Source organism: Seriola aureovittata, chromosome 5 (assembly GCF_021018895.1).
Source record: "Seriola aureovittata isolate HTS-2021-v1 ecotype China chromosome 5, ASM2101889v1, whole genome shotgun sequence".
Lineage (NCBI taxonomy): Eukaryota > Metazoa > Chordata > Actinopteri > Carangiformes > Carangidae > Seriola > Seriola aureovittata.
Window position 1 is genome coordinate 30,134,856 of NC_079368.1, and position 13,804 is coordinate 30,148,659.

The following is a 13,804-nucleotide window of genomic DNA, read 5'->3' on the forward strand; positions in this document are numbered from 1 at the left end:
CGTTTTCCAAAAGTGTCTTTCCGGTCCTCGAAAGCGTGAAAGACCAGTTTTAAAACAAAAGCGTAGCCGTGTGGATGCAGCCTAAAATATCTTTGTAAAACCGGCCCCTGGTGTGAACAGCCAAGCTGCTGCTCCTGACATCAGATTGTTCAGGCAGACCCCCCCCCCCCCCTGGACCTTAGGGCTCCTCCCACTTTAACCCCGGAAACAGCAGCAGGGAACTTATATAGCAGGAGTAACAGTGTCAGCCATCTTGTCCATGTGAGTTTATCTCTGATTCAACAGCAGCAACTTCTGTGACTTTATTACTGTTCTCAGACCAGTGTTTCCACCTCTGTTTTCTGTGTGTGTGTAGAAGTGGAAGCGTGTGTGGTGCGTCCTGTACAGAGAAAGCTCCTGTTCGATCTCAAGGCTGGAGTTCTTTGAGTGTAAAGATGGAGGGACGGTGGAGAAGAGTGACAAGAGTCTGCGCAAACAGCAGGAACACAAGAAGGTACAGTGCACTCTACTGGACTTTACTAGACTCTACTGGACTTTACTAGACTCTACTGGACTCTACTGGACTTTACTAGACTCTACTGGACTCTACTGGACGTTACTAGACTCTACTGCACTCTACTGCACTCTACTAGACTCTACTGGACTGTACTGCACTCTACTAGACTCTACTGGACTTTACTAGACTCTACTGCACTCTACTAGACTCTACTGGACTTTACTAGACTCTACTGGACTCTACTGGACTTTACTAGACTCTACTGCACTCTACTGCACTCTACTAGACTCTACTGGACTGTACTGCACTCTACTGCACTCTACTGCACTCTACTAGACTCTACTGGACTTTACTGGACTCTACTGCACTCTACTGGACTTTACTGCACTCTACTGGACTGTACTGCACTTTACTGCACTCTACTGGACTGTACTGCACTCTACTAGACTCTACTACACTTTACTGGACTCTACTGCACTCTACTGGACTGTACTAGACTCTACTGCACTCTACAAGACTCTACTAGACTCTACTGCACTCTACTGGACTCTACTGCACTCTACTAGACTCTACTGCACTCTACTGGACTCTACTGCACTCTACTAGACTCTACTAGACTCTACTGGATTCTACTAGACTTTACTGGACTCTACTGGACTCTACTGGACTGAACTGCACTCTACTGGACTCTACTGGACTGAACTGCACTCTACTGGACTCTACTGCACTCTACTAGACTCTACTGCACTCTACTAGACTCTACTGCACTCTACTAGACTCTACTGCACTCTACTGGACTCTACTGCACTCTACTAGACTCTATTAGACTCTACTGGACTCTACTGGACTCTACTGGACTCTGCTCTACAATACTGCACTCTATTCTCTGGAACCCTGCCTAGCTCTATCTCCACCCTGTTCCTCTTCTATTACATTCTATTCTATATTATATTCCACTGTATTCTGTTGTACTCTGCTCTACTTTACCTTGTACTTTATTGCTCTCTACTTAACTTTACTGGCTGCATTGCACCGTTCTTCTCCACTGTATTCTACTTCACTACACCCTGATGTGCTTTACTCTACCTCTCGACCCCCCCCCCCCCCCCCCCCCCCCTTCTCTATTCTATTGTACTCTACTCTTCATCTTCTACTGTGCTCCTCTGCACCGGTTTGACTCCCCTGACCTGCTGCGTCCTAATCTATCAGGAAGACTACAAGTTCAGTTTTGTAGTCTGTTACCTAGGTGATAACATCCTATCAACGTCTCCTAGGTGATCCGTCTTGCGGACTGTATCCGGGTGTCGGAGGTGGAGATGGACGGATGTCCCAGAGACACAGGACCGTTCCTGGTGGAGACCACGGAGAAGATCTACGTGTTCGCTGCAGACAGACACCAGGTGGAGGACTGGACTCACAAGCTGTGTGAGATCGCCTTCCCTGTAGGTACACACACACACACACACACACACACACACACACACACACACAACACACACACACACACACACACACACACACACACAGACACACACACACACACACACACACACACACACAGACACACACACACACACACACACACACACACACACACACACACACACACACACACACACACACACACACACACACACACACACACACACACACAGACACACACACACACACACACACACACACACACACAGACACACACACACACACACACACACACAGAAACACATACACACACACACACACACGCACGCGCACACGATCTGAAGTTCAAGCTGTGAATCAGTGAGTAGCAGACATGTCCTCACTACAACGTTCAAACTGAAACTGGTTGAAAAGGCGTCTTGACTACACATGACGTTAGTGAGGTCACGTGACGGTGGTCGGGTCACGTGACGGTGGTCGGGTCACCTGACGGTGGTCGGGTCACGTGACGGTGGTCGGGTCACGTGACGGTGGTCGGGTCACCTGACGGTGGTCGGGTCACCTGACGGTGGTCGGGTCACGTGACGGTGGTCGGGTCACGTGACGGTGGTCGGGTCACGTGACGGTGGTCGGGTCACCTGACGGTGGTCGGGTCACATGGTCGGTGTGGGGTGTTAGCAGTGTGAATGAAGGTGTGATGTCAGGATGTCGTAGTGTCACACGTTGTAAAAACTGACTCTTCAGGCATTTTGTTTTCGGGTTGTCCGTCCGTCTTATTCTCGTGGACACAATATCTCAGTAACACCGTGATGGAACTTCTTCACATTTGGTAAAAATGTTCACTAGGACTCAAGGATGGACTGATTAGATTTGGTTAAAGGTCAAAGGTCAAGGTCACAGAACCAGTCTGTGACTGGGAGTGGACAGCAGCACGTAAGATGTAAAATGGGCTGTAAGTACACAAAGGGTTTGTTCTGGTTTGTTCTGACTCTGTCCAGACTTTTGAAAAAGTAACTAATTAATGAAAGTAATCGTAAAAGATGGTTAGAAGTTCCTGATGGTTCCTGATGGTTCTGCCGTGGGAACATGTTGGGAACACCTTGGTGCTGAGACGGTGGTTGTCACAGACTCATTCACACCTGAAGCTCCGACAGCAGAAGAAGAGGAAACTGATGAATGAGGATCTGTATAAAGAAGCAATGGTTAATAAAAACACGACGACACATTTAACATGTGACACAAACAGGAAATCAACTTAAAATTGATCAAACATGAATGAAATGTAAATGTTCCCTCTCTCGGTTTGATGGTAAATGTTGTGTGTGGTTATAAATAGCAGGGTGATGACAGACACCTGACAGTCCTGAGTCACAGCTCTACTTCCTCTTTCTGTCTGAGTACACAACACAACAACAGCCAATCACACGGCAGCGTCTGTCTGACTGGTGTCTCAAACAACCAGAGGAACACAGGCTTTTATTTTGAAGGCCTGAGAATAACGTAGACTGTTAAAAACTGTTTGTCCAAACCTCATCTGGACGTTTCCTACAATCTGGAATGTGTCAGGAGCCTCCAGCTGTTTCAGGTGGAGGCTGGTGATGTAACACCAGAAGGTCACAGGTGAACTTCTGTTGACGATGGTTAGTAATGATGATGGTGGTTAGTAATGATGATGGTGGTTAGTAATGATGATGGTGATGGTTAGTAATGATGATGGTGGTTAGTTATGATGATGATGGTGGTAATGATGATGGTGGTTAGTAATGATGGTGGTTAGTTATGATGATGATGGTGGTAAGTAATGATGGTGGTTAGTAATGATGATGGTGGTTAGTTATGATGATGGTGGTTAGTAATGATGGTGGTGGTTAGTAAAGGTGATGTTGGTTAGTAAAGGTGATGGTGGTTAGTAATTATAATGGTGGTTAGTTATGATGATGGTGGTTAGTAACGATGGTGGTGGTTAGAAATGATGATGTGGTGGTTAGTAAAGGTGATGGTGGTTAGTAAAAGTGATGGTGGTGGTTAAAAATGATGATGGTGGTGGTTAGTAATGATGATGGTTGTGGTTAGAAATGATGACGTGGTGGTTAGTAAGGATGATGATGGTGGTTAGTAATTATGATGGTGGTTAGTAATTATGATGGTGGTTAGTAAGGATGGTGATGGTAGTTAGTAATGATGGTGGTGGTGGTTAGTCATGATGGTGATGGTGGTTAGTAAAGGTGATGGTGGTTAGTAATGATGGTGATGGTGGTTAGTAATGATGGTGGTGGTTAGTAAGGATGGTGATGGTGGTTAGTAAAGGTGATGGTGGTTAGTAATGATGGTGATGGTGGTTAGTGATGATGGTGGTGGTTAGTAATTATGATGGTGGTTAGTAAGGATGGTGATGGTGGTTAGTAATGATGGTGGTGGTTAGTAATTATGATGGTGGTTAGTAAGGATGGTGATGGTGGTTAGTAAAGGTGATGGTGGTTAGTAATGATGGTGATGGTGGTTAGTAATTATGATGGTGGTTAGTAAGGATGGTGATGGTGGTTAGTAATGATGACGATGGTTAGTAATGATGGTGATGGTGGTTAGTAATGATGGTGGTGGTTAGTAATTATGATGGTGGTTAGTAAGGATGGTGATGGTGGTTAGTAAAGGTGATGGTGGTTAGTAATGATGGTGATGGTTAGTAATGATGGTGATGGTGGTTAGTAATGATGGTGGTGGTTAGTAATTATGATGGTGGTTAGTAAGGATGGTGATGGTGGTTAGTAAAGGTGATGGTGGTTAGTAATGATTGTGGTGGTTAGTAATTATGATGGTGGTTAGTAAGGATGGTGATGGTGGTTAGTAATGATGGTGGTGGTTAGTAAGGATGGTGATGGTGGTTAGTAATGATGGTGGTGGTTAGTAAAAGTGATGGTGGTGGTTATTAAAGGAGATGGTGGTTAGTTGCAGCTCTAATGCAGTTTGTCCTGACTGTGCAGATGAGCTGGACGGAGCACGGGGCGAAGCGAGGCAGCCTGCAGAGAGGAAACCGGGTGGACGAAGATGAAGGAATGGAGGACAACTCCCTGTACAGCGGCAGAGAGACAGGTACACATCTTCACCTGTCTACATGTCCTACCCGTCTGTCTACCTGTATGAGCACGAGAGCATAATCTGTTCTCTCTTCTTCTACAAGTCAGTGTGAAACTGTCATCTCCAACCAGCTCCACTTTCCCACTGTGCCGGTCAGTGAACGCATCACAGTTCACATCCTGTTCACGACAACAGACGTCATAAACTTTAATGTATTCATTGTCATCGGTCCTAAAAGGTGGAGCCCAGGAGCCAGTTTCACAAAACACCTTAAGATTTTCCTTAAAGTCTGAGTTAAGGTTTCCATAAAATGCTCACTTAAGTATTTAAGCTTTTCTCCTTATCTTAGTCATATAGTTAAGGAATCGCTTAGTCAGTTGAATCGTAAAAGACCTTAGCTACCAGAGAAAGGGAAAAAGCAAAAGGTTCCTCTGACTCTGTCTTAACTGCAGCATGACCAAGTAAGTAAGGTAATACTTGAGTAAAAAGCTTAAGGTGTTTTGTGCACCTGGACCCAGGTATTGGAACTGGCTGACTACGCCCAGCTTGTGGTTGTCACTGGTCCTGGACTGTGGTCCTGGATGCTGGTACCTCCACCACGTGTACCATCACTCCTGTCTGCTTCAAGCTGGTGGTTCTACTTCCTGTCACATGGACGTGGACTTAAAGGATCAGGACAGCTGGTCCACAGAGTCCAGCTCGGCCTCACTGAGCTGTTTGTCAGGTGACAGTCGAAGTGTTTCCTCTATTTAAAAACTGGAAATATAGAAAACTAAACGGTCCAGACTGTCTGTTCTCTGAGGCCCAACAACAAGTCCCTCCCTCCTGACGGGTCACCAGCTGCAGAACATCTGGACCAGTCTCTTAATAATAATAACAATCATAATAAGCTTTATTTTGTACAGCACATTTCATATAAGAAATGAAGCTCTAAGTGCTTCACATGAGCTCTTTAAAAGATCTCGTGACACACAGTCTTAAAAGTCTCTGTAGGTCCAGAACTCTTCAGACTCAGACCTGTGACTGAACTCCTGCAGCAGCGTTCAGTCAGAACTTCCTCTGTCGCACCTTCAACCAAACCTCACTTCCTCTTTCTCACTCTTTTCCTATCGCAGTTAAATTTAGCAGCCTGCGGCTAAAATGACACATTCATCTGCTGCGACACACACACACACACACACACACACACACACACACACACACACACACACACATGCATTCTCAAAACAAGAGGGAGGAGAACAGGTTCCATCAGTGTGTTTATAATTATAACTTGATCTTTTTATTAAAGTAAAATCTTTGAATAGAATAAATGTGCAGCAGTAAAAGTAGAACATGTGCAGCAGAATTGAAAGACGTAGAAAGTAGAAAGTGTTGTGACGGACTGAAGTGAAACCATCTGTTCGTTCCTCAGAGGGAATCATTTTCAGATTTACAGTCAAATATACGAGTCAGCAGAACTTCTGCATGACTCAGCGAAAACATGAGCAGCTGCACCAAACCTGAGTTTATAGGAGCTGAAGACTCGGATCCTGTCGCTGCATGTTCAGCGATGCGTTCACTGAACGTACGACACAGGCAGCTCTGCTCTTCTTCTTCTGCTGTCAGGTCGTTTCGTCGTAACGTGGTTATTTGAGTTCCTGTCAGCTTGAACCAGTCTGACCTCTGACCTCACACAGCCACACTGATGTGACGCGGTCAGTGAAGCTGCACCTGTTGGTCACCTGCTGATGGACAGGTGATGATGCCTGTTCTAGTGGGTCCACTTCCACACTGACTAAGATTCATAGACCAGAACCAGGAGATTATTATTTAGCAGACTTCTTGTAGAAAACATGATCCGGTCTCAGAGACATTTCCTTCATATTTGCTGTTGCAGTTCTATAGAAGCATCACTTCTAGAAGAGTTATTCAGCCTCTATAAACACAATCAGCCAAACTCCACAAGATCTCATCATGTAACATATAAAAAGATCAAAGAGTGAAGACTGTGTCATTGAAACAAGATCTGAAGTGTGTCAGAGGAGTTACCCTTCACTAGTACTGCAGGATGTTTCCACTGTGGTTTTCACAGTAGTGTTACTGACTCTCTGAGGACCAGCTGTGTGTGTGTGTGTGTGTGTGTGTGTGTGTGTGTGTGTGTGTGTGTGTGTGTGTGTGTAGTGGAAACTTGTATGTGGGTGAGTTCCTGCTGCGGTGTGTGTGTGGTGCAGGGTGTTGCAGCGCTGCAGTGACCGGCAGCTGCAGGACGACCTCGACTTTTATCTACACAGGACAAACTTCCTCTTCTCAACAGGAAGCTGCTCTTCACAGCGAAGCAGAAGAAGAAGTAGAAGAAGAAGAAGAAGAAGAAGAAGAAGAGTTGTCAGTACTGACGAAGTGACAAAGTCTTTTCTAGGAACTGGAGTGTTTTTAAATCAGCAGCTTCAACAGTAACATGGACCCTGAGAGAGGAGCTGTTTACAGAGGAGCAAGTCAGCTAGTTTAACTAGTTAACCACCGGCACATAGTTAGTTATACACGATTAAACTAGTCAAACACAGGCAGGTAGTTACTTAAACACAGTTATATAGTTAAACTAGTTAAACCTAGTTTAGGTTACTTAAACACTGCAGCAGAAATCCAGCCAGGAGGAAATGAAGGAGTTTGTGACGATCTTCACATCGTTGAAAGATAATGGGTTGAGTTTGGTGATAATAGTCTGAGACTGAGTCTGAGACTGAGTCTGAGTGTGAGACTGAGACTGAGTGTGAGTCTGATACTGAGACTGAGTGTGAGACTGAGACTGAGACTGAGTCTGAGACTGAGTCTGAGTCTGAGTCTGAGTCTGATACTGAGACTGAGTGTGAGACTGAGACTGAGACTGAGTCTGAGACTGAGTCTGAGTCTGAGTCTGAGTCTGATACTGAGACTGACTGTGAGTCTGAGACTGAGACTCAGACTGAGTCTGAGTCTGAGACTGAGTCTGAGTCTGAGTCTGAGACTGAGTCTGAGTCTGAGTGTGAGACTGAGTCTGAGTCTGAGACTGAGTCTGAGTCTGAGACTGAGTCTGAGACTGAGTCTGAGTGTGAGACTTGGCCCATGTGATCAGCTGTGATCAGTGGACCTGAGCTGCAGCTCATGTGAGCGTATATTTAGCTGTTGGTGACTGTTGGGTAATGAGGTGAACCAGAACTCTGAGCTGTGTGTTTGTTCTTTTTAAAGCTCAACACACACACACACACACGCACACACACTCACACACACTCACACACACACACACTCACACACACTCACACACACACACACACACACAGTTTAACATTTTTTGTATAATTGAGGTCGTGATGTTCGGCTCCTGAAGCTGCTACTGTCCCCACATCCTGACACACCTGCAGCACACACACCTGTGTGTGTGCTGCAGGTGTGTGTGTGTGTGTGTGTGTGTGTGTGTGTGTGTGTGTGGTTTCCTGCAGTAACAAGCTCAGTGTGGATTCAGTCTGAAGTCAGAATTATTTTAATTTCATTGACTCTGTATTTAATCAGGAATTATACATAATTATCAATTCATCAATTAATCAGCTGATTATTTTATTGATTCATCAGAAACAACAAATATTCAGTTTGTCACTGTTTATTGATTGTTTATACTAACTGTGTGTGTGTGTGTTTGTGTGTGTGTGTGTGTGTGTGTGTGTGTGTGTGTGTGTGTGTGCATGGGTGTGTGTGTCAGTGCGTGACTTCAGGGTGTGTGTTCGGAGGACGGAGGCGTCTGAGCGCTGCAGACTGAAAGGAGACGTGTTGCTGCGAGCGGACGTAGACGCTCTTCACCTGCTGGACAAGAGTGGAGACGTCGTGTTCACCTGGCCGTACAGATACCTGAGGCGCTTCGGACGAGACAAGGTGACACACACACACACACACACACACATACACACACACACACATGTACGCACAAACACACACACACGCACACACACACACACACAAACGTACGCACAAACACACACACACGCACACGCACACACACACACACACACACACACACACACCCTCCCTCTGACCTGTTTCCTGTCTACAGTCCACCTTCTCCTTCGAGGCGGGGCGGAGGTGTGAGTCTGGCGAGGGGAGTTTTGAGTTCGACACCAAACAGGGGAACTTCCTGTTTCAGGCCGTGGAGGCGGCCATCAACCTGCAGAGGATCTCCCTCCCCCACAGGCAGACCTCCGGGGGGGGGCTGGCGAGTCCAGACATCCCCCAGGCCCTGAACCTGCCCCCGCTGCCTCTCAACACGCCGCTGGCCCACAGCAGGACGCCACCGCCGCCTCAGCCCCGAGGCCATATCCCACAACCCCCTGCTGCTCAGGTCAGCTGACATTACAGGCCATCTGTACTTGGTTTCAAAATAAAAGCAGGGCAGACAGAATGCAGTTGACAGTTTCAGAATAAAGTTTCGAACATAAAGGCAGAACTTTCAGAATAAAAGCAGGATTGTCAGAATAAACGATTTAAAAACAAATGAAGATTTGAAGGTTTCTCATTGGTCAGTTTCCTGTTGGCTGTGATGAGCTGTCAGAAACCAGCTGATGTCCAGATGTGATGTTGTAGCTGATCAGCTGTTTCCTGTGCGCAGGCAGCTGACGGGGTGTACAGCATGGTGACCGAACATCACAAAGACAAAGAGAGCTCCACCCCCTCACAACAACAACAACCACAGCGCCCCCCGCTGGTAGGACTCAGCTTTTCTACTGTGCTGCAGAGGTTCTGGGTTCTCTGAGGGGAACCCAGTTCTGGTTCTGACGTGTTTCTGACGCAGTGTTACTGCATGGACTGTATGTGGAAGTGTGGGGGTGCGTTTGTTTCTCTCACCTCGTCTGTCGGGTTTAGTCTGGATCGAACCCTCTGAGGTCAAAGGTCCTTGCATGTGACATCATACCCATGTGTTTTACATCACAGTTTTCAGAACGATCTCAGATCTTTCTTAATGAGCGCTGTGTAAACAGGTCGTCAAAAGGTCGTCAACAGGTCGTCAAAAGGTCGTCAACAGGTCGTCAAAAGGTCGTCAACAGGTCGTCAAAAGGTCGTCAACAGGTTGTCAACAGGTTGTCAACAGGTCATCAGGTCTTTTGATCCAAATGCTGAAAATTGAAAGCGTTTTTTTTTATTCTTCAAACCTTGACTGATGTGGAGGAAGTGAAACGTGTTCACCAAAGTCTTAGGTTCATTAAAATAATGCAACATGTGAGTAAATAGTAATTAAATGTGTAATAAATGCCGAGTGATTGATTTCATTCATCAGGATCCTCGTCATCTTCATCAGGACAGAGGCTCCTCCTCCTAAACAGGCTCAGCTCACGAACACGAGACAAACAAATAAACAACATAAACACTCAGACATCATTTTATATTTTACCATAATGATCAACAGTCAGTTACTGCAGCATTAACACGTGATGATGTCATACCTGATACCTGGGTCTGGTTATTATTTATATATAGTATAATATAGTTTAGTTTAGTATAGTTATATAGTTTCCTGGTTCATCAGACCACAGCTCCATCTGCTGGACGCTGTCAGCTGTTACAGTGATGGTGAACACAGGGACTGATATGACTGACTGGTTATTGATCACTGATCGCTCTCCTGTTGTGTTTTCAGTCTCGTCTGGAGCCTCCAGTCGACAAAGCTCTGACCGGAGTGAAGAGTCTGACCCTGGACACCCGCGGCGTCCCCGCCCCCCGCAAGAACCAGGTCAAGATGATCTCCAGCTGCCCCCTGCCCCACGCCGAACCCGGCCCCAACCCGGCCCCGGGCCCTGGCTCCGCCCCCACCCAAAACTCCCGCCTCAGCCCCAAACTGAGCTCCAACCCGAACCAAATGTACTCCCAGATCACGCTGCCGGGCAGCGGCGAGCGAGGCACCCTGAGGGAGAGGAGGGAGAGAGGGAACAGCCTGGCCCCCCCCTGCACCCCTCCTCAGATCACCCCCCCGGAGCCGGAGTACTCCCTCCCCTTTGATACCATCAATAAGAACATGATGGCGGACATCCTGAGCTCGCATCCTGCCCGAAGCTGTGAGTCCAGCGGCGACCCGCTCTATGACAGCATCGACGAGATGAAGATCAGAAACGTCTTCCTGAGCGACGCCGACGCCCTCGAACCAACATACGGGAAGGTGGAGCACATCTACGACGAGCCTGAAGGCTGCGCCGCCACCGCCGGCGCCTCTGGAGGGCAGAAGTCCACCGGCCCCCCCTCAGTGTACGACGACCCCGAGGAAATGAGAGGAGACGCCTGGAGGATCATGGGTACGGCCGCTGACCCCAAAGGTCACGAGTACCCATACAACCCCCGGGTGGACGACTACGCCGTGCCCAAACGACCCCAGAGGGCGATCCACGTCACCAACGAAGAAGAAGAAGAAGACGACGACGAGCAGCAGCAGGAGCAAGAGGAGGAGGAGGAGGAGGAGGAGGAAGAGGAGGAGCAGAGGGATTCACCGTACAACAACGTCATGGTGAAGATGATGTAACGACAGCACATGACTGATCAATATTTAATCAATAATCAATGATGGAGGTTCAGACTCTGTCATGAAGCGTCGGTCGATTTCAGAGCTGCAAACATTTAATCTGCCACTTTCAAATTTCATTATTCAGAACTTTTCTTCTCATCTTTTTAAAACTGCTCAACTTTGAAAATGAAGGAAACGATCGAGACTTCAGAATAAGAGTCAAATATGAACAAGACACAGTCTGCTGGTCCCACTGGGAACACTGGGAACACTGGGACACTGGGAACACTGGGACACTGGAACACTGGGAACACTGGGAACACTAGTCCCACTGGGAACACTGGGAACACTGGGAACACTGGAACACTGGTCCCACTGGGAACACTGGGAAAACTAGAACAGTGGGAACACTGGGAACACTGGTCCCACTGAGAACACTGGGAACACTGGGAACACTGGAACACTGGGAACACTGGGAACACTGGAACACTGGGAACACTGGGAACCCTGGGAACACTGGGAACCCTGGGAACACTGGGAACACTGGGAACACTGGGAACACTGGGAACATGAAGCTGTGTTTCCAGTATTGATGTGTCAGGTCTGGTGTGTGAACAGGTGTGTGAACGGGTGTGTGAACAGGTGTGTACCAGTGTGAACAGGTGTGTGAACAGGTGTGTACCAGGTGTGAACAGGTGTGTGAACAGGTGTGTACCAGTGTGTGAACAGGTGTGTACCAGGTGTGAATAGGTGTGTGAACGGGTGTGTGAACAGGTGTGTGAACAGGTGTCTACCTGTGTGAACAGGTGTGTGAACAGAAGTGTGAACAGCTGTGTCAACAGGTGTGTACCAGTGTGTGAACAAGTGTGAACAGGTGTGTGAACAGGTGTGTGAACAGGTGTGTACCAGTGTGAACAGGTGTGTGAACAGGTGTGTGAACAGGTGTGTACCAGTGTGTGGACAGGTGTGTACCAGTGTGAACAGGTGTGTGAACAGGAGTGTGAACAGGAGTGTGAACAGGTGTGTGAACAGGAGTGTGAACAGGTGTGTGAACAGGTGTGTACCAGTGTGTGAACAAGTGTGAACAGGTGTGTGAACAGGTGTGTGAACAGGTGTGTACAAGTGTGTGAACAGGTGTGTACCAGTGTGTGAACAAGTGTGTACCAGTGTGAACAGGTGTGTGAACAGGTGTGTGAACAGGTGTGTGAACAGGTGTTTGAACAGGTGTGTGAACAGGAGTGTGAACAGGTGTGTACCAGTGTGTGAACAGGTGTGTACCAGTGTGTGAACAAGTGTGTACCAGTGTGAACAGGTGTGTGAACAGGTGTGTACCAGTGTGTGAACAGGTGTGTACCAGTGTGAACAGGTGTGTGAACAGGTGTGTACCAGTGTGAACAGGAGTGTGAACAGGTGTGTGTACAGGTGTGTACCAGTGTGTGAACAGGTGTGTACCAGTGTGAACAGGTGTGTACCAGTGTGAACAGGTGTGTGAACAGGTGTGTGAACAGGTGTGTACCAGGTGTGAATTGAACCTGTGTTCGACTTTCCTGTTTCCACCGGTGACGTTCATTCAGACTCAAACCTGCTCACAGTTTATCACAGGGAGGTTTGATTGACTTGATTTTTGTGATCATCATTGATCATCATTGATCATCATTGATCATCTCATGATGCAGCAGACAGCTGAGACTCTCCCTGCTGATGCATTCAGGGACAATCCAACATCTGAGGTTTGATACAAAACTTTTCACACAGCAGCCATGTTGGTCGACCTCGACTCAGCACAAAAACAATAACAGCAAAGACATAAAATCACAGTGTCAATAAAAGGAGAAAAGACAGAATAAGACAAATATAAAGGTCACTTGATTGTTTTTTTGTCTGATTTTCTGAGAGTCCCCTGAAGGCTCCATGACAGCCAATGTAAAGTTCTCAGATGTCCGAGTGTCTGTAAATGCACCACATGGACAGAGTTGAAACTGCTTTTATTTTCATGTCAGAATGATGGAGGTCATTTGATGGATGTGACCTCAGATCCAGCAGGGGGCAGCAGAGCTCACAACATCTGGTTATCACTGATTTTCATCGACTGTCAACATCTGTATCATCTTCATCTTCATCAGCTCAAACTGAACTGTGACTTCAGGCTCAAACATCAGTGTGAGATCAAACCTTTAACATCCTCTGAGTGTGTGTGGTGCATTCAGGGTGTGTGTTGTTTCCTCTCTGAGTGTTTGTGGTGCGTTCAGGGTGTGTACAGATGTTTGTGAAGAAGCAGCCTGTCAGTCTGAATTAAATCCTCATTTATTTTATTTTTA

General features: G+C 47.0%; 1 protein-coding gene across 4 annotated transcripts in view; it reads left to right on the top strand.

The window, feature by feature from the left end:
• dok2 (docking protein 2) overlaps window positions 1-13,804 on the top strand; it is a 15,091-nt gene extending 1,287 nt beyond the window's left edge. The window contains exons 2-10 of one of the 4 annotated variants that reach the window (XR_008827872.1): window positions 356-493; window positions 1,771-1,938; window positions 4,900-5,008; window positions 8,706-8,875; window positions 9,054-9,338; window positions 9,606-9,701; window positions 10,632-12,104; window positions 12,149-12,181; window positions 12,237-13,804. Coding sequence is in view for 1 of the 4 variants with exons in the window: in XM_056376646.1 (XP_056232621.1) it covers window positions 356-493; window positions 1,771-1,938; window positions 4,900-5,008; window positions 8,706-8,875; window positions 9,054-9,338; window positions 9,606-9,701; window positions 10,632-11,504 (1,839 nt within the window). In the remaining 3 variants the exon portion in view is untranslated. Of the gene's footprint in view, window positions 1-355; window positions 494-1,770; window positions 1,939-4,899; window positions 5,009-8,705; window positions 8,876-9,053; window positions 9,339-9,605; window positions 9,702-10,631 lie in introns of all 4 variants that reach the window. The other 3 variants (XR_008827871.1, XR_008827870.1, XM_056376646.1) reach the window with 3 other exon arrangements.